This window comes from Ornithorhynchus anatinus, chromosome 2 (assembly GCF_004115215.2).
Source record: "Ornithorhynchus anatinus isolate Pmale09 chromosome 2, mOrnAna1.pri.v4, whole genome shotgun sequence".
NCBI lineage: Eukaryota > Metazoa > Chordata > Mammalia > Monotremata > Ornithorhynchidae > Ornithorhynchus > Ornithorhynchus anatinus.
In genome coordinates, this window is record NC_041729.1 from 150,986,405 (window position 1) to 151,011,558 (window position 25,154).

Sequence of the window (25,154 nt, forward strand, 5' to 3'; positions counted from 1 at the left end):
ATTAAGATACTGACCAAATTAACCTACTCAGCTATACCCCAGCTACCCAGCTATTGCTTAGAGAAAAGTTAATTTACCACGTGCAGACTCAAGCATTTACCATATCCCAACCCGACTACTGCTTCAGCCTCCATGCAGACCTCAGTGCCTCCTGTCTCTCCCTTCTCCAGTCCATACTAAATTTTGCCAGATCATTTTTCTAAAAAAATGTTCAGCCCATATCTCCCCACTCCTCAAAAACCCCCAGTGGATTTGCCCATCCATCTCTACATCAAACAGAAACTCTTTACCGTTGGATTTAAGGCATTCAATCGGCTCTCCCCTGCCCAATCTGACTTTTCCGATCTCCTACTGCAACCCAGCCCGCGCTCTTTGCTTATCAAACCCCAACCTAGTTACTGTACCTCGATCTTGTCTTTCTGTCAAGACAAGGGGCAAGGGTTAGGTGACAGACAAGATCGAGGTACGGCGAGGAGGTTGGGGTTGGATAAGCAAGCTCCTTCCTCTGGCCTGGAACTCCCTCCCCTTTCATAATCGACAGACCACCACTCTCGCCACCTTCAAAGCCATCCTAGAATCATGTCGCCTGTCAGAGGCCTTCTCTTGGCCCTCATTTCCTCTATCTGCTCTCCTTTTGCATCAGCTCTGCCCTTGGATCTATATCCCATAAGCCCTTGATAGTCAGCCCACCCCCAGCCCCACAGCATTTAGGAGGTAACAAGTTCATGCATTTGGATCTCTACCTTTGGAAGCATCATGGCCTAGTGGCGAGAGCACGGGTTTGGGAGTCAGAGGACGTGGGTTCTGATCCCACATCTGCCACTTGTCTGCTGTGTGTCCTTGGGCAAGTCACTTCACTTCTCTGGGCCTCAGTTTCCTCCTTTGTAAAATGGGGATTAAGACTGTGAGCCCCAAGTGGGACCACCTGATTACCTTGTATCCACCCCAACACTTACAGCAGTGCTTGGCACGTAGTCAGCGCTTAACAAATACCGTAATTATTATTAGTATTATTATTATTACCCTTGAAGCACTTGATAATCACCCCGGCTGAGGCCCCACGTACTTATGTACTTATACTCTTCCATATCCCCTACCTATAATTTATTTTCAAAGTTCTGAAATATGTGCTTCTGATGAGCAGTGGCCGTGTGTACCAATTCCTTTTTTGCACTTTCCCAAGCACTTAGTACAGTGTCCTCCATACTGTAAGCGCTCAAGAAATATCACTGAATAGATGAGTGAAGATCACTTTCTGTCTGGGTCTCAGGGGAACAGTCAAAAAGCACAACTCACAGCCAACAAGAAGCTTCTGCTCAGCCGCCAGGAGAGATCAGCTGGGTGCCCCCGCTGGAGTATTCTCGGGGTGGGCGGGAAGAGGCGTAGCTTTCCCTCTGTCACAGAGAAGTAGTTTTCTCAAATTCATAGATAGAGTTATCCAGTCTATGTACCCACAAATAAGCGGATTCATCTAAAAAAAACAAAACAAAACCCAATGAAATTATTTGTCTCCAGGATTCCTAGGTCGAGCTTGTAGTCTTTTTACTTTTCCAACTGTCTTTTCTTCCATTTCATCAGTCACTGTTTCCCAGTACTTTTCCTCCCAAGAGAAAGGGCAGGCAACAGATTGTTTTAGGGCTAATCATTTAGCAGAAAGTCAAGTGCTTACTTCTGACTGATTCACAGCAAAGGTGAGGGGATCATTTTTGCAATAGAATAAGCCCAGTGGGTTCTCATTCACTTTACGAAGTGGAGATCCATTTGCTTTCAAAGGAATCTGCAGCACATAGCATCTTAGGCTCTGTGAAGTTGCGAACATTTCTGTAGTAGCATAGGTAAAAACGATCCTTAATTAATATAACTTTACAGTTTGACCAGATTGGTAACACATAAGCAGCAGCCTGGATGCAAAGTTTTGGGAAATTTTTTACTCATATGTGCACTTCTTTTCAAAGGCTGGATCCTCTGCCGGGTTGTATAGTGACCAACCGGGAGAGGCAGAGACTAATGTAACGGAGAGCACAGAACTGTCAGAGGACAAACAGAATACTGAACGCTCAAAATCAATATCATCAAAAATCAAAGAGATTGAGCAGGTAAGCTTTTTGATGGTGTTTTTGAATAGTCTTTCCCACTTTATAGTTTCATTCTTGGATTACAATGGATGTGTGTTTTTCCCCATTTCTATTCAGGTATACTTCATTAACAAAAAAAAAAAACCTAACCAAAAGCTAAAGTCACCCTCAGGCTTTACTTAAGAAATCTCCCTCCCAACCCCCCTCCCTTTTTTATGGTCAAGAAAATTACTGTGAATTTCAATATTGTCAGATTTTGCTAAAAAAAAAAAATTGGAAAGATAATTTTTAGTTCTTCTATCTTTATAATTTAGTTCTAGTTGCCATTCCTCTAGACTGTAAGATCCTTATAGGCTGTAATCTCCTCCTAGACTGGAAGCTCCTTGTGGGGAGGGAGAGCATAGACCAACTCTGTTGTATTGTACTTTTCCTCCTGCCTAGTGCATGCTCAGCATTTAGTAAGTGCTCAACAAATAGCGTTGATCGATCAATTGATTGATTAAAGACATTGTGCCCTCTCTGTAAAAGTAGGAACTGATCATTGTTCACCTTCTTTTATTTGACAAGAGGGATGAACTGAACATTAACTGAAGGAAGTAATAGTCAATTGGATAGTGAAAGACTCTGCCCATACATAAATCGTATTCAAAGGTCCCTTGAATGTAGGTAGAAAATAATTCCTTACCGTGACGTAAAATGCAGTGGTAGGTCTAATCGTTCTACCTGAGTTCCTAGATGTGCATCCATACATCTTATCTTGTTTGTGAAGCCTCGTGACAATTCAGTCGGATGACTGTTTCGAGAGTTTAAAAAGCGGCCCATATTAACATTTGTGGCTCAGTAAGTACCGTTGTTCAAAGATGTTCATGTTGAAGGACTGCTATTGGTAAAATCATGTTGTCTAAAGTTATGTATGCTTTCTTCCACATTTTTCGTTTCATTGGGCAAAGTTGCTACTAAGAGTCGGATAAAATCGCATCATTTGTAATATTTGTTGTTCACAATGCCTTTGACTCAACATGTTTACATTTGCAGTATTAAAATTCTTGTCTTTCAGGTTGAAGTTTGATTCTGTAAAATGTTTCCATAATAGTGTAATTTCTTTTCATTTACGCTGAACAAATGTTAGAATACTCTAATAATGTCTTCACTGTAATTAGAACCTTTTGCTAAATTCAGTTGGGTGCATTCTGATAAATGATAATAATGGCTCTCGCTATTTAGGGATTAATGAGTTGCTTTGGCAGACATTCAGAGTGGCTTGGGTAGCCATGTCTTGCCTAACAGAAAGGTCTTGCCTGGGCAAAGTTATTTTTCGCAGCCTCTCATTCTGAGTCATTCTCGGATTCTTCACTCCGCTAACTCCTTTGACCATAGAGATCCTTGGTTTCTTCTATTTCAGCAACAGAATTTTAATAGTAGGAATAGTATTTATTACATTAAGTGCTTACAGTGTAAAGAGCACTGTACTAAACCCTGGGAGAAAACAGACCTATGGGAATCAGACATAGTCCTTGTCCCTCAGGGGGCTCACAATCTAAAAGTTGTGATAGTCCCAACTAATTAATCCTCTCAGGGTCGCACCTGGGGAGTTTCAAGTACTCTACCAATCTCGGCTATGGGAGGGAGAGTCAAGCAGAGGCGTATGCATTCCATTCCTAGCTTGGGCAGGGGCTAGCGAGTGGAAGGCCATCTGCTACAAGGCAAAACTCAAAACTCACCTGTGCTGGGCATCAGCGACGTGGAAGAGAGTCAAGGGCGGAGATTTAAGTTTTCTGGGCGAAAGCAGGCAATGGTACCAAGGAAACTCTAGGGATACATTATCAGAACGATTGCAGATGGAAGCGGGATGTTCTGGGAGAGATGTGTCCACGGTGCTACTCTGGGTCGAAGATGACTCGACAGCATAAGACAAGACATCTAATTTATAATGAATATGGACAGAAGCTAGAGAATTTCTTCATCTTCTCCACTTTTTGTATAATTTTCGATTATATGGTTAGTTGTTTGATGATCCCTTAAAATTGGCAAGCCTTTTTCCTAAAACTGGTTCTGTTGCCTAAATGAATGTCATATTATATACATGTAGCATCAAACTGATCCCATACTGTTATAATTGCCAATCTGAGACGTGACTGGCAAGAGTTGCAGAGAATGAAGGAGATATTTGCTGGGTAAGTCCCATATGGACCTGCTCTGATTCTTTAAAGCGTCCTGGCATGCTTAAGATTTGCCATTATCCAGGGCTAAACTGAATGGGCTTAAATCAAACTATTCAAGTCAGTCAAAATACTTAAAAGACTAAGTGAGAGAGGAAAAGGAGTGTCTAAGCCAAAATGAACCTTGCAGTGTTATCTCAAAATGAGAGAGGGTCGCTCAGATTTGAGAGCAAAACCATGAAAAATGTAAAATAAGAACATTTAAGTGTGGAATGGCTGAATCTTTGGGGAGAAGACCGCTTACAGAACAAAGCAGAAGAAACCATCAAGTTCAAAATTCTCTACCCTGAATAATTTGGGGTATTAAATTCTTCAATCTATTTTCAGGCTGCAACACAAATTATTCTTATGTGACTGCGTGAAAGTATATTTTTAATAACCACTTCCAAATTGTGCCAATTATTTCAAGCAGTTTATTGGTATAATTATCTTTTCTAGTTAGCTAACAAGTTTTATTTCTACATAATTGAGGGTGGTTGCTTGCTTTCTTGCTGTTTTTTATAAAACTAATATTTAGAGAAGCATGTTCTGTACATTCAGCTCTTAGTGCCAAAGATGCATCTCTAAATAAACAATTGATATAAAATTCAAATTCACTTTACAGAGGGTTTATTTCACTTCTGAAGGATAGTGTGAAGAATATCTGAAGGATAAAATGCTGTGTCAGAAACTTATTTCAGTAAACTTTTGGTTCCTTAGTAACATCATGCATGGCCCCTTGTTGGCCAGATTGTCTCCTCATTGCCTTGTCAGAAAAATAGGGAAAGGGAGAGAGAAGAGGTGGTTAATGCCCTTTTGAGTTCTTTGCCTGTTTTTATTTCTGGTGTGCTACTGGTTGTCTTGTGCTGTTGAGTCGTCTCTGACCCATAGCGACTCCACGGACATGTCTCTTTCAGAACGCCCCACCTCCCTCTGCCTTGGTTCTGGTAGTGAATCCATAGAGTTTTCTTGGTCAAAATACAAAAGTGGTTTACCATCGCCTTCTTCCACGCAGTAAACCTGAGTCTCCACCCTCGACCTTCTCCCGTGTTGCCGTTGTCTGGCACAGGTGAGTTTTGACTTGTAACAGATTGATTGCCTTCCACTCTCTAGCCACTCGCCAAGCTAGGAATGGAATGGATATGCCTCTGCTTGACTCTCCTCTCCATAGCTGAGATTGGTAGAGTTCTGGGAAGTCTCCATTTATGATTTGGAGAATAAATAATAATAATAATGAAGTTGGTATTTGTTAAGTGCTTACTATGTGCTGAGCACTGTTCTAAGCACTGGGGTAGACACAGGGGAATCAGGTTGTCCCACGTGGGGTTCACAGTCTGCATCCCCATTTTACAGATGAGGTAACTGAGGCACCGAGAAGTTAAGTGACTTGCCCAAAGTCACACAGCTGAAAAGTGACCGAGCCGGGATCCGAACCCATGACCTCTGACTCCAAAGCCCGTGCTCTTTCCACTGAGCCACGCTGCTTCTCTGTGCTAGTGCTAAGTATTCCTTATTAGTATTACTAGCTACACCATCTCTTGCCCCTACTGACTGTACCACCTATTTCTTCAACCAAGTGGAAACATCAGGCATCATCTCCCTAAAATCTCTCCAGTCCCACCCTTTTCCTGTCCCATCTTCGACTCTAATCCTTTCCAGGAATATCTCAAGAAAAGATCTCCTGCTTACTCTTCAAATCTAGGGCCTGCACCTGCATCTCTTACTACATCCATTTACATCTTTTTAAAACATTTGCCCTCTTGCTTTTTTCTGCCCAGACCACCATTTTCATCCACTCTCCAATGGATCCTTCCCTACTGCTTTCATACATGCCCATCTATTCTGCGTGGTTAAAAAAAAAAAAACACAAAAAAAACAAACTGTCAACCCCACAGCACCCTTGAATTATCTTCCCGTCTTCCTCCTACCTTTCCTTTCCAAACTCCTTGAAAGAGGTGTTCACACCTGTCTCTACTTCTCCCTTTGACCCCCTCCATTTTGGCTTCCACCTTCTTCACTGCCCTTATAATCTGAGCTCCTGATCTTCCAAGTGCTTAGTATAATGCTCTGCACACAAGTTCACAACAATATTCCACTGATCGATCGATTACGGAACGTCTACTGTTTGCATTTTGAAATTGCACTTTTTCTGCTAGAAAAAGGGCCAGAATCCAACAGCCATTGCCTGGAAAGCTGCTGCAGTCTCTAAACTGATTGACTGATGGATTGATTTGAACAGAGGATAGAAGGTAGAAAGTTGAGAGTGAGATATAGTGAGAAGACACCACCCTTCTGTACCTAATAATTTGATAGCTCCTGATTTTAATATTAATGCGGTCTTACTGGGGTGTAAAAGCTAGAATGCTTTTAAGCTTTCAAATTAATTAACAGCCGAAGTCTTGGGAGGCAGAAGTAGAATAAAAGCAAAATTTGGAAAGTTAAAAGCCTTCTGAGGGAGTGAATAAAGAGGGCTTTCTCAGGGGGAGACACAGTATAACCTTAAGGCAAGAGGGTTTGTTTGCTTTGAACCAAATAGTCTGGTATTTACTGATCTCTTACTGTGTACAGAACTCTGTATTGAGTACTTGGAAGAGCTCAAGAAAACAGAGGTGGTAGACATGTTCCCTGCCCACAACGAGCTTACATTCTAGAGAGGGTGCACTTACCGTTTGACAAGCGTTGTGCTAAGAGCTTGGGAGAGCACAGTACAGAGGAGTGTGTGGATGTGATCCCTATGCATAAGGAGCTTGCCGACTAAAGGGGAAGACAGGCATTAAACTACCTTACAGATGGTTAGACACACAACTGCTCTGGAGAGAAGGTCTTTGGAAAGGTCAGGGTGTGGTTCTCGAGAAGCCGCGCGACCTAGTAACAGGAGCGCGGGCTTGGGAGTCAGAGGATGTGGGTTCTAATCCCAACTCCGCTGCTTGTCTGCTCTGTGACCTTGGGCAAGTCATTTCACTTCTCTGGGCCTCAGTTAACTCAAGTGTAAAATGGGGATTAAGACTGTGAGCCCCAAGTGGGACAACCTGATTACCGTGTATCTACCCCAGTGCTTGGCACGTAGTAATTGCTTAACAAATGCCCTCATCATCATTATTAATAAAGTCTTTAAGTCTGATTCAAAACCTTTCTGAAGGCACATCTCCTCCAAGAGTCTTCCCCCACTAGACCCTCATTTCCTCTTCTCCCACTCCCTTCTGCGTTGCCTTTGCACTTAGATCTGCACCCTTCAATTCACCTCTCCCTCAGCCCCACAGCACCTATGTATGTAATTTATATTATTGTCCATGTCCCCCTCTAGGCCGTAAACCGTGGGCAGAAAACATTTCTACCTGCTCTGTTATATTGTACTCTCCCGACAGCTTAGTACGATGCTCTGCACACACACAGTAAGCGCTCAGTAACGCGACCGATTGACTGAAGTCTGGGATGGCTCCCGGTCCAGTGGGCTCCTCCTGCTGCGGGGTCCCGGGAGCTGTTCCCTGGAGAGCCAGCGGGTTAATGACGGGATTGATGATGACGACCACATCCGCTGGGGTTGGCAGCCTTTTCCTGGACCCCCTGCCGGGGCGACGCCTCTCCGGGAGCCCGGAGACAGCTAGGCAAAGAGCCACTGGAACCTTTCATTCAATTGTATTTACTGAGCACTTACTGTGTGCAGAGCAATGTATTAAGCACCTGGGACAGTACATTCTTTTTTTCATTCAGTTCTTTCATTGTCGTATTTATTGAGCACTTACTGTGTGCAGAGCACTGTACTCAATAAGCAGACACATTCCCAGCCCACAATGAGCTTACAGTCTGGAGGACAGGAGTACAGTTTAGAGGACCTTCTGCCCAATTCATTCATTCAATAGTATTTATTGAGCGCTTACTATGTGCAGAGCACTGTACTAAGCGCTTGGAATGTACAAATCAGCAACAGATAGACAGTCCCTGCCCATGCTGCACGTTCCTTAGAGATCCCCCTACACTGCATTGCTTGTCAACCAGGTTAAGACAGACGAGGTCATTCAGTTCAAATATAGCTGTGGCCACGACCCAAGAGAATTTCCTAAAGCGATTACGGTAGACGTGAAGTGGGACGGTCCACTGTCCCTGAGCATTCAGATCTTTCCTTTTCTGCTATGTTGCTAATGATATATTGCTATAGAGGACCTTTCATTTACCGTCCAGGCTACAGTATCTCGGGACCTGTTACACTGTGGCTCAGTGGAAAGAACCCGGGCTTGGGAGTCAGAGGTCATGGGTTCGAATACCGGCTCCGCCGCTTGTCAGCTGTGTGACTGTGGGCAAGTCACTTAGCTCATCTTACTGCAGAAACGATCTGGGCATGTCACTCCCCTTCTTAAACACCTCCAGTGGTTGCCTATCAACCTCCGCTCCAAACAAAAACTCCTCACTCTAGGCTTCAAGGCTCTCCATCACCTTGCCCCTTCCTACCTCTCCTCCCTTCTCTCTTTCTACCGCCCACCCCGCACGCTCCGCTCCTCCTCCGCCCACCTCCTCACCGTCCCTCGGTCTCGCCTATCCCGCCGTCGACCCCTGGGCCACGTCCTCCCGCGGTCCCGGAACGCCCTCCCTCCTCACCTCCGCCAAACTGATTCTCTTCCCCTCTTCAAAACCCTACTTAAAACTCACCTCCTCCAAGAGGCCTTCCCAGACTGAGCTCCCCTTCTCCCTCTACTCCCTCTACCGCCCCCTCTTCACCTCTCCGCAGCTTAACCCTCTTTTCCCCCCATTTCCCTGCTCCTCCCCCCTCCCCATCCCCTCAGCACTGTACTCGTCCGCTCAACTGTATATACTTTCATTACCCTATTTATTTTGTTAATGAAATGTACATCGCCTCGATTCTATTTAGTTGCCATTGTTTTTACGAGATGTTCTTCCCCTCGACTCTATTTATCACCATTGTTCTCGTCTGTCTGTCTCCCCTGATTAGACCGTAAGCCCGTCAAATGGCAGGGACTGTCTCTGTCTGTTGCCGACTTGTGCATTCCAAGCGCTTGGTACAGTGCTCTGCACATAGTAAGTGCTCAATAAATACTATTGAATGAATGAATGAATGAACTTCTCTGTGCCTCAGTCACCTCATCTGCAAAATGGGGATTAAGACTGTGAGCCTCATGTGGGACAACCTGATTACCCTATGTCTGCGCCAGCGCTTAGAACAGTGCTCTGCACATAGTAAGCGCTTAACAAATACCAACATTATTATTACACTCTCTGCCTGAAGAGGGTGAAAGCTGAGACGAAGTGACTGTGCGAATTGTTCACAGCCCTAGGTTACATAGTCGAAAAAATACTCGTTGATAACTCTATGAATCTTTACATTTTTATTTGGGTGGCTGTGTATGTTTACATCATTCTGGCTCCCGCACAACTTGCTTACTCATTTTCTCTGTACGTATATTTCTAGCTGGTGTACTGTAATCGATGGAACCAGAATTCAGACGTCTTAGCCCTGCTTTCCCATATCTCTGTTATGGGCAGGGAATGTGTCCGCTAAGTTTGTTGTACTGTACTCTCCCGAGAGCTTAGTAGATGCGATGCAAATAGTAAGCGCTCAATCAATACCACTGATTGATCTCTGATGGCTTTTCAGAAGTTTTCTTTGAATGCCCCCTAGGGAGCGTGACCTCCTCTCAGGGTCGCACATGAAGAGTTTCTAGTACTCTTCTAGTCTCGACTATGAGAGCGAGAGTCAAGCAGAGGTGTATCCAAGCCATTCCTAGATTGGCTAGCGAGTGGCAGGCAATCTGCTACCAGTCAAAACTCAGCCGTGCTGGGCAGCAGCAGCCTGGGAGAGAGCCGAGGGCAGAGATTCAAGGTTACTGCGCAGAACAAGGCAGTGGTAAACCGCTTCGGTATTTTCACCAAGAAAACTCTTTGTATCCACTAACAGAAGGATTGCAGGTAGCGATGGGATGCCCTGAGAGAGACGTGTCCACGACGTCGCTATGGGTTGGACACGACTCGACAGCTTAAGACAACAACAGGGACTGTGATCTCAATTGCAAGGATGCTTTCATCCAGATTGTTTTACCTAGGGTTTTTCTCAGGAGATTCTATTGCAAATTGGAATTATTCGGATAACACATATCATGATAGGTTTGTATTAATGTAATTTAAGTGCTTACAGTGCGCAGAGCATTGTACTAAGCATTGGGAGAAAATTGACGTGTGGAAAGAAAAATCCAAAAAATAAGCTTAACCAGAATTAGAGACAAGAAAAAGTAGCTAATGCAGTTAACTTTTGAGTCTTTTAAAAGAAAATCATGTTTATTTCAGTTCCTCCAGGAACCTTTAATAAGATTTATATTTATGCAATATGATAGTTGAGAGGTTTAAGATTAATAGGCCCATCAAGTACTTTTTACACTGAATGGTTTTTTCTGTAATGTACTGATAACTTGCATAATCTTCATTACAATTAATTTCAGAAGGGGTATACAGAGATGGCATGTATTCATACATCTCTTAGGTATAGATGAACCGTATATCGAGACATTAATCAGAATTTTTCATAGACTTATCAACCGAGGTGATTCATCGAGGGGAAAATATCAAACCTTTCATTTTCCATAGATAATTTTAGATCTGCATAAATACTGGAAAAAGTCTCCTTAGACGCTAATCATGAAATTGACTGTTGAGCTTAGTGTTAAACTGTTTATTTTGAATGTGCTTCTCATATAAATTATTCTTCACTGGATTTGCTGTTGAACTGAAAGTATATCTTTGTTTTTGCAGAATAAAATTCTGTTTCTTGAAAGAGGGCGGTAGTGTCTGTAGCCGTACAACCTTTTGAAACCGTGTTTAATATTCTAAAACTAAGAATATATGGTGTAGCGTAAAGAGTATTTTAGGAAAAAGGGAAAGCGTGATCTAATTAAATTGAAATTTTATGTAACATTTTTAGAAGCTCTTCTGCTGCATGTTTTACTTGGAGTACCAATAAAGTTTGTTGATCCTGGTCAGTGAACTTGACAGCATATGTAATATAAATATATAGCACCAGGCTGACAGTTCCATTTCTGCTGTCAGAAGTCGATTTACTAAATTGTTTTCAAGCACGAAGCAGTCCACAGAAACTTGGTGTATCTCGAAAAATGTTCACCTCAGCTCTTATTTGTATAGTCAAGGAAATGTGAGGGTGAATAATGAAAAGAATAAGCAAGATATTTATATATGTAAAAGCAAGTCATATATCCGTTTAGTGTCCTTTTAGTCCATTTACCTGGAAATCTCAGAATGGTAGGTTGCAACTTTTCATTTTGAGCAGAGGGGTGTTGGGGCAGCGGTTGAAGAGGGATGAGGACTGGGGACAGACTTCAAAGAGCTAAGAGGCCAGAAAGCCACCGGTTTGGTTATTTTCTGTCCTGTTGAGAAACTCTCCTGACTTGTGAGAGACCTGGCGTGAGCAAGCCTGGGAGCCTAGCTCAGACAGGTGAGAGGGTAGTCCCCCAAACTGCCCCTGGGGAACGGGCACCTATACATGGCAGTCTTGCATAGAGAAGCAGCATGCCCTAGTGGATTCGTATCCCGGCCCCACCGCTTTTTTTTTTTTATGGTTTTTGTTAAGTACTTACTATGTGTAGGACTCTACTAAGCGCTGGAATAGACACAAGCTAATCCGGTTGGACACAGTCCAAGTCCCACATGGGGCTCGCACCGTGGCGCAGTGGAAAGAGCACGGGCTTTGGAGTCAGGGCTCATGAGTTCGAATCCCAGCTCTGCCACTTGTCAGCTGTGTGACTGTGGGCAAGTCACTTAACTTCTCTGTGCCTCAGTTCCCTCATCTGTAAAATGGGGATTAAGACTGTGAGCCCCACGTGGGACAACCTGATTCCCCTGTGTCTACCCCAGCGCTTAGAACAGTGCTCAGCACATAGTAAGCGCTTAACAAATACCAACATTATTAATCCCCATTTTGCTGCTGAGGTACCTGAAGCACAGAGAAGTTAAGTGACTTGCCCAAGGTCATGCAGCAGGCAAGTGGCGGAGCCGGGATTAGAACCCAGGTCTTTCTGCTACCCTCAGGTCACACTTTCCTGCTCCTTGGGCAAGTCACTTAACCTCTCTCTACTTCAGTTTCCTCAGCTGTAAAAGGGGGATTAAATCCTACTCTCTCATTCGTTCAATCAGCCATTTTCATTAAGTGCTTACTGTGTGCAGAACACTGTACTGAGCTCTTGGGAAAGTACAATACAGCAATAGAACGTCAATCCCTGCCCACAATGAGCTCACAGTCCTATTTAGATTGCGACCCCCATGCGTGGCAAGAACTGTCTCCAACCTGTATCTTGTATCTACCCCAGCGCTTAGAGCCATGCCAAGCACTCTGCCAAACACAGAACAGATGCCGTTATCACTGTTATTATTATAATACCTGTATGTGGCTCAAAGTAGAAATTGGATGGTATTCAGAATTTTTCTTTTTGAAACATTTTCTTTGGGTAATTTTCCATATATATATATATAAAAAATCAGATATTTCCTCTCGAGGTAACTGCCAATGTATGCATATCATTTAATGCTGGGTTTGTTATTCCAACTTTGATCAATTTTGGGGCATGGTGGATTTTTTTTTTCTTTTAATGGTCATTTGAGAACCCATGGAAGTTTGAATAGATTCTCAAAATGTCCAGTATACTTAAAACCTGTCAACCAGTTCAGGTTTGCCATTGTTTTTATGAGATGTTCTTCCCCTTGACGCTGTTTAGTGCCATTGTTCTTGTCTGTCCGTCTCCCCCGATTAGACTGTAAGCCCGTCAAACGGCAGGGACTGTCTCTATCTGTTGCCGACTTGTTCATCCCAAGCGCTTAGTACAGTGCTCTGCACATAGTAAGCGCTCAATAAATACTATTGAATGAATGAATGACTCCCTACCTAAGGTTCTCAATTGGTTCTGTGAAACTAGACTATTAGTAAAAGAACACTAAATGAAGTCTAGATTCCTAGAGCAAATTAGCTAAAATTTATCAATGCAATCCCCAAATCCCCCAAATTGTCTTTATATATAAAAATTGTCCTTGGGGATTACATCAGGAAATTTTACCTAATTTTCTGTGGGAAGCTAGATTATACATATGTGTGTGTGTGTGTTTTTGTATTTGTTAGTGTATACATGTATGTATAAATAAAAGCAATATTTTGGTTTTTATATTACATATAGATAAATTATCATAGCATGATCATGGTATAATAAATCATGACATTAAAATTCTATAGTGCTACAGAAAAAAGAGCTAATTTATGAATGTTATAATGGAGAACTACTGTACTTGTCTATTTAAAACAGTGAATAATTTGACACAATTACTATTCATTTGGCCGGTTCTTTAAAAAATATTTGGTCAGTCGGGATCAGATTCTCTCACAGTCCATTTTTTTGGCCCCCTGACTCTTGAATCGGAGTTTTACTGCTTTTCTAGGTTGGCAAAATGTCACTAAAAATGTTTTGACCACATTTTCTACTTGAAAAATACAGCAGTGATTAAAATGGATGCTTGGTGACCATGACATGTACTTGGACTTGGCTTCGACCAGAGAAACAAAATCATAACAAAAAGGATACAGTCTGCTTAGCCACATCTCCAGCACAATTCAATTCGGGTGAAATACGATTGAAATTGAATTCTAAAAGTGGACCATTTGCCTTTCATATGCATCCTTCTGTACCTAGCAGAGTGAAATTCTCGCTATCTTTGCGTGTGTATGCGCTATGGGGAAGAGAGAAGACATGGGGAACAGAACATGGTTTACTCTGTGCCTGGTGGCTCCCAGCTCAAGGATAATAATAATAATAATTGTGGCATTTGTTAAGCGCTTACTGGAGAAGCAGTGTGGCTTAGTGGAAAGAGTACGGATTTGGGAGTCAGAGGTTGTGGGTTCTAATCCTAGCTTCACCATTTGTCAGCTGGATGAGTTGGGGCAAGTCATTTCACTTCTCTGTGCCTCAGTTACCTCATCTGTGAAATGGGGATTAAGCCTGTGAGCCCCATGTGGGACAACCTAATTACCTGTGTCTACCTCAGCGCTTAGAACAGTGCTTGACATGTAGTAAGTGCTTAACAAATGCCATCATTTTTATGCCCCAGGCACTGTACTAAGCGCTGGTGTGGATACAGGAAAATTGGCTTGGACACAGTCCCTGTCCCACGTGGGGCTCACGGTCTCAACTCCCATTTTACAGATGCGAGGCAGCATAATGTAGAAGAAAGCCATGATGGGCTTGGAGGTCAGGACACCAACATGTTAATCCTTTCATTCATTCAATTCAATAGTATTTATTGAGCGCTTACTATGTGCAGAGCACTGTACTAAGCGCTTGGGATGAACAAGTCGGCAACAGATAGAGACAGTCCCTGCTGTTTGACGGGCTTACAGTCTAATCGGGGGAGACGGACAGACAAGAACAGTGGCACTAAACAGCGTCAAGGGGAAGAACATCTCGTAAAAACAATGGCAACTAAATAGAATCAAGGCGATGTACAATTCATTAACAAAATAAATAGGGTAACGAAAATATATACAGTTGAGCGGACAAGTACAGTGCTGTGGGGATGGGAAGGGAGAGATGGAGGAGCAGAGGGAAAAGGGGAAAATGAGGCTTTAGCTGCGGAGAGGTAAAGGGGGGATGGCAGAGGGAGTAGAGGGGGAAGAAGAGCTCAGTCTGGGGCTATAATCCTGACCCTGTCTCTCATTTATTCATTCAGCCGTATTTATTGAGTGCTTACAACATGGAGAGCACTGTACTAAATGCTTGGGAAAGTGCAGTACAACAATAAACAGTGACATTCCTTGACCACAGCGAGCTCACCGTCTAGGGAGGCGGTTTGCTGAGTGACCTGAGGCAAGTCACTGCACTTCTGTATCTCAGTTTTCTCATTTGTAAAATATGGATTAAATAACTGTTCTCCCTCCCCCTTAGACTGTGAACCCTGCATTGGACAAGGAAGCCTTGTCTAGCACAGCAACTCTTCTGATCTGATCGTATTATATCCACCACAACATTTAGTAAAGTGATTGGCATGCAGTAAGAGCTTAAAAGAAGCCACATTATTATTATCTCACACAATGTGTGCCAACAGTCATTGATCTACCCAAGAGGCCCCCCATACACCCCACCTTTCAGTGCACACATTCACTCAAACAGTAGTTCATCAACTCTGTTTCCAGTGATATTTAATTTGCTGTGATGGGGACTGGAACCGACAGAATTAATACTTATATTGATAATAATAATTATATTTGTTAAGCACTTACTATGTAGCAGGCACTGTACTAAGCACGGGACAAGAAGTGTGTCTAAGTAGATTGATGTGTTTGTATGTGTGAGGGGGAGTGGGAGGGGGCGGGAGGAGGGCGTGTTGCTTTATAGTCAAAAAATTCACCACTGATGGTGATATTTACCTATGAGCGTGTATGTAGCTAACATGGACAGTGTGGGACCCAGGGCCCTGACCATCTTGGGCGCACAGAGTAGTAGACTGTAAGCTCGTGGGCAGGGAATGTGTCTGTTTATTGTTATTTTGTACTTTCCCAAGCGCTTAGTACAGTGCTGTGCACTGCTCTGCTCAATAAATACGATTGATTGCAGTGCCCCTATGGAAATGAGAGTTCCGGCATCATTATGTCCCATCTGGGAAGAAATTTTGTAATATATAGATTTTAACTCCTGAGTGGTAAGACCTGTACTATTGCCCTGTATTCAAATTCTAATGATACCAATAGAAACACATTCTCACTCTTGGGACTGTCAACTTTCTTTACTCTTATTTATCTAAATATTTGTCTTGTGATTTCTAACTCTAATGGGCTTACTTACCTCACCTCATCCATCTCCCCCAGCAGCCCAGCCCATATACACTTTGCTCCTCAAGCGCCAGCGTACTCACTGTGCCTCGGTCTTGTCTTTCTCACCGCCGACCCCTTTCCCACATCCTCTCCCTGGCCTGGAACTCCTTTTCCCTCTTATACGCTATTTTCCCGTAAGAGACCTTCCCCAATTCATTTTTTTCTTCTTCTGGGGCCATCTGTGCTCTTGGATCTGTAACTTTTGGGTATTTGATATTCACCCCACCCTCAACTCCACAACATTTATATACATACATTAAAATTATACATTATAAATATCTTATGCATCTAAATGTCTTTCTCCCTCTTTAGACTGTAAGCTTGTGGGTAAGGAACGTGTCTGCCAATTCTATGTTATTGTGCTCTCCCGAGCACAGTGCTCTGCACGTAGTAAACACTCAATAAACACCATTGATTGATTAGGGAGAGAGCACTTTGGGTCATTTTCTTTAAAAAAAAAAACAAAGGTGTAAGGACGATTCAAGTTTGTTGCTGTTCTATCACTTTATAGCGGATTTGTGTTTGTTAATAGGAACATTAAAAGCAGACACTGTCTTTAACACATAATGGACCAAAATGAAAGTAGATTGGAAGTGATGACGAAGATATCGTATTTACCGGAGGTGGTTAATGAATGCTTACTGTGTGCAGAGCACTATACTAAGTACTTAGAAGAGTCCAATACTATAGAGTTGGTAGCCACGATCCCTATCCACAGGGAGTTTCCATTCTAGAGGGGAAGACGGACATGAAAATAAATTATGGGTGTTTACAGAAGTACCGTGCACTTGACTGTCTTTAGACGTGTATGATCCAAACAATTCATTGGTAGTCTTTTGTAATAGAAACATTCTGTCTTGGTTCTTTGCTTTTTATCAAGCAAAAGGTGAAAGTTCTGAAAATGTGTCTCGGTCCACTATCTTGTCTAGACATCAAGTCTAGCCTACTGTACGACATTTTGACGAACCATTTATTCAAATGATATTTATATCAGTTTAGGAAAATACGCACCAACAATCTTTACCTCTGACTAGCCATTATTCTGAAAACAAACCCAAAAAGCAAGCCAAGTGCCTGCATTTATTTTGGCAAAATTTCAAAATGCTATAAATTAAGACATGCCAGTCAGCTCGCAGTCCTTCTGTTACTACATGGATCTCTCCAGCAGGCAAGCAGAGTGTTCATTCTAAAAGTGTTTCTTCTCAGCACTGTATCAGGTGTGCTTATACCCTGATTGCATATTGAAAATTCTTTCGGTCTTTTCTGAGCACGTAAAAAGCTGGGTTGCTGTTCACAAGGGGGACGTTTCCCTTGCTCAGGACTCCTTCCCACCCTTAAATCGGCTAGTCACACCTCTCATCGGCTTCGAAGCTCTTCTGTACCCATCACCTTCAGGAAAATCTTCAGGGGCTTTCATAACAACAACAATAATAATAATCACAATAACGTCAGCAGTAACGATAGCAACAAGGGGATTTTGTAAGCATTTACCATGTGCCACTACTGTTCTGAGTGCTGGGGTAGATTCATTCATTCAGTCGTATTTATTGAGCGCTTACTTTGTGCAGAGCACTGTACTAAGCGCTTGGAAAGAAGAGTTCAGCAATAGATACAGACGATCTCTACTCAGCGAGCTCACAGTCTAGAAACGGGGAGACAAACAGCAAAACAAGTGGACAGGCATCAATAACATCAATATAAATAAATAGAAGTCTAGATATATGTATTCATCGTTAATAAAATAAACTAATTAAAAACACAGTTAGATTGGACACAGTCTCATTTGGGGCTCACAGTCTAGGTAAGAGGGTGTAGGATTTCACCCCCATTTTCCAGATAAGGAAACTGTGGCACAGAGAAGTGAAGTGACTTGCCCACCCAGGTGGCAAATTACCTTGCCAGAGAGAGAACCCGAGAGCCATCCAGACTGTCTCGGTCAGGGTTAACTTCCGAGTAGCCTCTCTTGATGTGGATTTCCTTGATCCTCCAAAGGACTTGGACTGCAGAGCCTCAGTTTCCCGCCTTCCTCAAAGCTTCTCCGGGTCTGCCCCAAACCACCCAAAACTGATAGTTGTGCTTCTCTTGACAAAAATTTTAGCAGAAGGATATTTGGATAGAGAATGCTGATGGAAAGAGGAATTGGTTAAGTGGAAGACAGGGAGGGAGAGTGGGGAGGAGAGGGAAGGAGAGATGGCGGGAGGAGATGGAGGGGGACTTGATAATAATAATGTTGGTATTTGTTAAGCGCTTACTATGTGCAGAGCACTGTTCTAAGCACTGGGGGAGATACAGGGTCATCAGGTTGTCCCACGTGGGGCTCACAGTTTTAATCCCCATTTTACAGATGAGAGAACTGAGGCACAGAGAAGTTAAGTGACTTGCCCACAGTCACACAGCTGACAAGTGGCAGAGCCGGGATTTGAACCCATGACCTCTGACTCCAAAGCCCGTGCTCTTTCCACTGAGCCACACTGACTGAGAGAAATTGAGAAACAACAGAGAGAGATAGAGACAGAGACTGAGAGAGACGAACTTGATTTATCATCGGCAGTGTTCGAGGGCCTACTGGATGTAGGTAGAGGCCCGAGCTAGGCACCTAGCCTATTCCAAGAGCACCCCCATTAGATTATTATCTCCTCATTCCAATGGATGAGATGTTCATTCAAGTTTTCAGTTCGCCATTTCCATCCCAAATCGTCAGCGGCCCCTGGCTTTTCTAATACAATCCAACATGTTAGCTTCACCGTGCTCACATTTCCTTTTCATTAGAAGCTAATGTTTTCTGTCTAATTTTTCCCTTTCATTTTCCGGGTTTCAGAACTGTCTTGGCACTGCTGAACACCCTGTACCCCACCGTTTATCTTGCTCATGTCTATTTCACGATGCATGCTCTCATTTTCTCTTGCTCTCTCTGCCTCTACCTCTCCACGTTTTGAAAGGTGATTTTCCCATAACCCCTAAACCACTTTAATCAGCTACAATATCTAATATAAGTACTATACCTGTCAGGGGGAATAAATCATGTTTCGTCTCCTCCTTCGAATGTAGTTCTGAGCACACCGTTGGATGCTAAAATAGATTGTTATGTTCTTGCCACATATAGATAAGATTTAAATACTTGGCCTTAAAAACAAAACAAAACAAAAAAACTTTATATCCATTTAAAGGTAATTGTGCATTCAACAATAGAATTGGTTTGCTAACTCCTTAACAGTCTTGTTTGCTGGAGGCTAATTATAGTATCATTGTGATATTCCTGTTTTTTAATGAGTCCATTTATAGGAAATTGGGAAGAAAAAAAAAAAAAACTGTGTCCCAGGTTTTAAGTACCAATTCGGAATGGATAAACTTAAGTTGATTAGAGTTTCAGTAGCAATCCATTTGTGTTATTGAGAAAATTACTGTCTTCAAGGTTGCTTGGATTTCCTTAGTCTAAGTGGAACACCGAAAAGTATTTGGGGCTTTTCTGTATTGTTTCAGACATGATATAAATGACCTGATTTTAAGTTAACCATTTTTAAAGTTTCTGAGGAAACAAGTCATTATAATTTAGAGGACATGCAAATGGATTCTACACCTAATTTGAAAATGAGTATCTCTGGTAATGTGACAAATTAACACCTAGGATTTTTATCATTTTTGCTGTAACTTCTGAATTAGGGTATGAGTTCAATATATGTACAATAAATTTGTAGTATTTTGTCCCCTAGGTTTTGAGTAACAGTAATCCAGTGGTGTGTACAGTGTGGCCTAGTGGAAAGAACATGTATCTGGGAGTCAGGGGACGTGGGTTTTGATCTTGCCCTGTCACTTATTTACTGTGTACTTTTGGATGAACCACTTAACTTCTGGGCCTCAGTTTACCCCTCTGTAGAATGAGAGTTCATTATCTTTTCTACTTCCCCCTTAAACTGGGTGCCCTTTGTGTGCTGGGAACTATGTCCAACCAGATTATTTTATATCTACTATAGAATTTAGTACAGTATTTGGCACACAGTAAGCACTCACCAAATACTAATATTATTATTATTGTTATTATAGCTCTGCACTGATGATGACTCTGAGAAATTCCCTCGGGTCCCTTTAGTGGCGGTGAAACTCCAGAAAGGAAAAAGAATTGGGAAACCTGGAAATATTATCATTAAACACACCACTAATTTTAGAATGAACTCAATGGGAAAATAGTTAACATTTAGGAATTGTATCTGTTGCATTAAAGACTTGAATGATAATTATATTAAAGATGTCTGTCAGAATGCAGGTAGTGACCGTTCCCATGTTTACTTAACATATCACCATGAAATTTAGCAGTTCAGAAATAGGGAATAAAATCAAAATGTTCGCAGCAATCTCACCTTGGATATAAATATTAGAAACACTCTTCTCAGAGCCTTCACATATCTCATTTTTCCTTTCCAAGTTCCTGTGTGTAGGAGCCAGCAACTTTCATTAAGTCCATCTCATAGGTTGGGTGTGAAGTCTATAAGTCTAGAGAAGCGGCGTAACCTAATGGAAAGGGTGTGGTTCTGGGAGTCAGAGGATGTGGGTTCTAATCCCACCTCTGCCGTATGTCAGCTGTGTGAACTTGAGTAAGTCACTTAACTTCTCTGTGCCTTAGTTTCCTTATCTGTAAAATGGGTATTAAGATTGTGAGCCCCATGTCGGACAGGGACTGGGTCCAACCTGATTGCCTTGTATCTACCTCAGCACTTAGAATAGTGAGCACCTAACAAATACCACAATTATTATTACCATACAAATTTTGGTTAGAACTCAGACTCAAATTTTCCTGTTCCTTCATAGCCTTAAAGAAAGTTCTAATAATAATGTTGGTATTTGTTAAGCACTTACTATGTGCCGAGCACTGTTCTAAGCGCTGGGGTAGACACAAGGGAATCAGATTGTCCCACGTGGGGCTCACACTCTTAATCCCCATTTTACAGATGAGGTAACTGAGGCTCCGAGAAGTTAAGTGACTTGTCCAAAGTCACACAGCTGACAAGTGGCCGAGCTGGGATTCGAGCCCGTGACCTCTGACTCCAAAGCCCGTGCTCTTTCCACTGAGCCACGCTGCTTCTACAAAAGAAGTAGCTTTTCTTGCTTCTTCTAAAGAAGTAAGACCACAGTGGTTCACTTTTTCAGTGGTGAATTTATGTTTAAATGAAAAACAAAACAAAAAATAGAGGGATTTAATAAATCCTATACATATATATAGAGAGAGAGAGAGAGAGAGAAGTTTATGAACTTAAAGCCTTCTTAGTCAGTGGGCTCAAATAAAATGCTGACATTTATTTCTCTTTCGTGATTCTTAGGAAGACTCAGTAGAATTTAGTTTAGTAAACCTCCTCCCTAGGTAATACCTGTGTTCCTTTTGAAGTTTTAGTCAGTCAACAGTATTTTAATACCTGCCTTGGGCAGTGTATTTACAGTAGGTGATGAGAGATTACAGAAGAAACATGATTTAGTTCCTGCCCTTGAGGAGTCTACAGTCTGAGAATAAAAGTCTGCAGAACACAGATGCAAACTTAAGTAGAGATACAAAGTGATTAGATATAATATGCTACAGATATGCACACACACACACACACACACACACATATTTACTATATGCATATTTATGTAGCATTCATTCATTCATTCAATAGTACTTATTGAGCACTTACTATGTGCAGAGCACTCTACTAAGCGCTTGGAATGTACAATTCAGCAACAGAGACAATCCCTGCCCATTGACGGGCTTACAGTCTAGTCTAATTCCATATTTTTAAGCCCACGTAAATTTCATCTCCTCCAGAAAGTCTTCCCTGAAGCAGCACAGCCTAGTGGGTAGAGCAGAGGACTCAGTCAAGAGACTTGGGTCCTGATCCCGACTCTGCTGTTTTTCTGCTGTGACCTTGGGCAAGTCACTTAACTTTTCTGTGCCTCAGTTTCCTCATCTGTAAAAAAGGCATTACATATCTGTTCTCCCGCTCCAAGACTAGGAGTCCCCTGTGGGACAGGATCTGTGTCTGCTATAATTTTTTATGTATTTGTTAAGCACTTACTATGTGCCAGGCACTGTACTAAATGCTGAGGTAGATACAAGCTAATCGGATTGGACGCAGTCCATGACCCACATGGGGCTCACAGTGTTAATCCCCATTTTCCTGATGAGGTAACTGAAGCACAGACAAATGAAGTGACTTGCCCAAGGTCCTCACAACAGAAAAGTAGCGGAGCTTGGATTAGAACCCAGATCTTTCTGACTACCAGGCCCGTGCTCTATCCACTAGGCTACGTGGCTTCTCAACTAGTTTAGCACTATAGCTACCCAAGTGCTTAGCACTGTGTTTGGCGCAGAGTAAGGATGTAATTAATACTATCATTATTATTTTTACTCTCTCATCTCCCCTCAGTGTTTTTCCACCCTTCTTCATCCCCTTTGCTCTTGAATCTGTTCCTCCTAAACATTTGCCTACTCACTTCATCCTGATTTTCACAGCATGTATATTACATGTCCTTATTGCTTCCCCTCCCAGTAATTTATTTTCATGTCTTTCTCCCCAGCTAGATTGTCACCTGCTTGAGGATAGGGATTGTGTCTTCTTATGTATTATACTCTCCTAAACACTTCAAAAAGTGCTCTGCACACAGTAGGTGTGCAGTAAATACCCCGATCATTTGTATATGGCATCAGAAAATCCACACATTTGTTCATATATGAGTGTGTGTGTAAGTGTGTGTGTAATATATAGGTACACATCCCTGTGTGTATATATATTTATATATACATACGCACGCCTGTATGCATGTACATATACGAACATATAATATATATATATACTATGCAAATGTATTTGTCTATATATTTCTCTGTAGCGAGAGATAGATATAAAATTCTGAGGGCTATTGGAATGATTAGTATTTGGAAAGTGTCTAAACTGATAGTTCCTAGTCTCTGGCCCAAGATGTGCTTCGGGGATATCAGGTGCACTTGGAAATTTTACATCATTTTGACTGCCTCGTTCATGTACTGAGCTTTTCAGGTAACTGCTGTAATATAATGCCGAGTCTCTTCCAAAGTCAGAAGTGGGCAGAGCAGTCAGTAGTCACCTCCAACCAAAAACAGGTATTTTCATACAGTTCAACAGAATTGAAACTGAGCCAGCTGTACAAACTAGGAATTGTAATGTAACTCCATGAGTATTTTCCAGAACATTTTTACTCTCGACTCCAAGAGATTTTTGTGTTTTAAAAATTATTTTCAGCCCATATGTAGGGCTAAGAACCATGTGCAAATCCCTGCCCTTACAATCCTGTCAGGTTAACCGCCCTTCCTTTCCTTTGGGCTATCTGGATTGCTTTTGGTGCAGCAGAAATCAGCTCAATATTCCTCTCCAAGAAAATAGGCCACTCTGAACATCTTTTACCAGCAGGCCAAACTTGAGCTCTCCTTAATCATTCCCCGTGGCCCAAGCTCAACACCGAAGGAAGTTTCCCTCCCACCAATTTGGGACATCCCCCAGTTCCCAGCTACTACTCCTGTGACTTACTGACTCAGGCGGTTGCATCTGATAGAACACAGGCAGCAGTTTCAGTTTTTCTCTGGGTGATCCATATCATCCGTTATTCCAATTATGCTCAGTGCCGAGTTATTTGTATCTTCAAGTAGCCATTAACCTTTGCGTGGAGATTTTCATGGCAACATTTCTGAAATCAGGCCACGATCTGTTTGAAAGTCTGCACAAGTTTCTCATTCTGTGGTGTGCTTAGTAGGGAAGCAGCGTGGCTCAGTGGAAAGAGCCCGGGCTTGGGAGTCAGAGGTCATGGGTTCGAATCCTGGCTTTGCCACTAGTCAGCTGACTGTGGGCAAGTCACTTAACTTCTCTGTGCCTCAGTTACCTCTCTGTAAAATGGGATGAAAACTGTGAGCCTCACGTGGGACAACCTGATTACCCTGTATCTACCCCAGCGCTAAGAACAGTGCTCTGCACATAGTAAGTGCTTAACAAATGCCAACATCATCATCAGAGAGGGTGGGACAGTCCCAATCCCCATTTTACAGAGGTACAGAGAAGTGAAGTGACTTGGTCAGAGTCCCACAACAGACAAGAGACATGACCCTCTTGACTCCCAGGGCCGTGCTCTGGCCACTACATCATGCTGCTTCTCTACAGTTCTGAAATGGACAGCCACTCTCTGCTGTGTGACCTTGGGCAAGTGAATTCTGTTCTCTGGGCCTCAGTTACCTCATCTGTAAAATGGGGATTAAGACTCTGAGCCCCAAGTGGGACAGAGACTGTCCACTCTGATTGACTTGTGTCTATCCCAGTGCCTAGTTCAGTGCCTTGTACATAACACTTAACAAACCATTAAAAAAAAAAAGGAAAGAGTGTGCACATTCTGGAAATGCAAAGAGAGAAAAAAACTAAAAGACCCCCATTAGACCTAGGGTTCCTTTTTACCGGCTTGCCTTTTCTGGGGGTTTGACATTGTACAGGGGCCTTAGGAAAGTACTGCAGCAATAAGGCTCGTGTTTCCTGCTCACAAGCAGCTGACAGTGTAATTAGGGAGACAGACGATAGGTATTTACAGATGGCGAAAGCTGGACAAAGGGGAAACTGACCCCATTCTTTAGCTAGAAATAATTTGCACACAGTCAGATGGCCCAAATATTCAAATATAAGACAGTGCAGGTTCATTTGCATTCTTCTCCTTTTGGGAAATTAGGCTGTTGAAACTTAAGTACGTGGGTGCTTTTCAGGCCCCAAATGCTATCGAACAGCCATTTTACAGGCTTGCATTTCCACCGCACGCTCCTGATCAGCTAAGTCAGTTCTAAGCAATTCACCTCATGCTTATAAGCAGTCCAGATTTTCTACTGCGGCTTCATTACGTCATGGGCTGGGAACGTGTTTGCTAATCCTGTTGTATTGTACCCTTACAAGCGCTTAGTACAGCGCTCTGCACATAGTAAGTGCTCAATAAATATGACTGATTATTCCCATATGCAGAGTGTCATTTTTATGAATTGGT

At 42.5% G+C, this 25,154-nt stretch overlaps 1 protein-coding gene and 1 non-coding gene across 4 annotated transcripts in view; both read left to right on the forward strand.

Annotated features, from left to right (window-relative positions):
* PPHLN1 (periphilin 1) overlaps nt 1-25,154 on the forward strand; it is a 145,111-nt gene that overhangs the window by 72,223 nt on the left and 47,734 nt on the right. For 2 of the 3 annotated variants that reach the window (XM_029054673.2, XM_029054667.2), the window contains one exon: nt 1,956-2,096. In XM_029054673.2, the coding sequence (XP_028910506.1) occupies nt 1,956-2,096 (141 nt within the window). Of the gene's footprint in view, nt 1-1,955; nt 2,097-5,288; nt 5,343-25,154 lie in introns of all 3 variants that reach the window. The other variant, XR_003755904.2, reaches the window with a different exon arrangement.
* Nucleotides 3,642-3,779, forward strand: LOC114809667. The gene has a single exon (XR_003757444.1). It is a non-coding gene; the product is annotated as a small nucleolar RNA SNORA7 (small nucleolar RNA).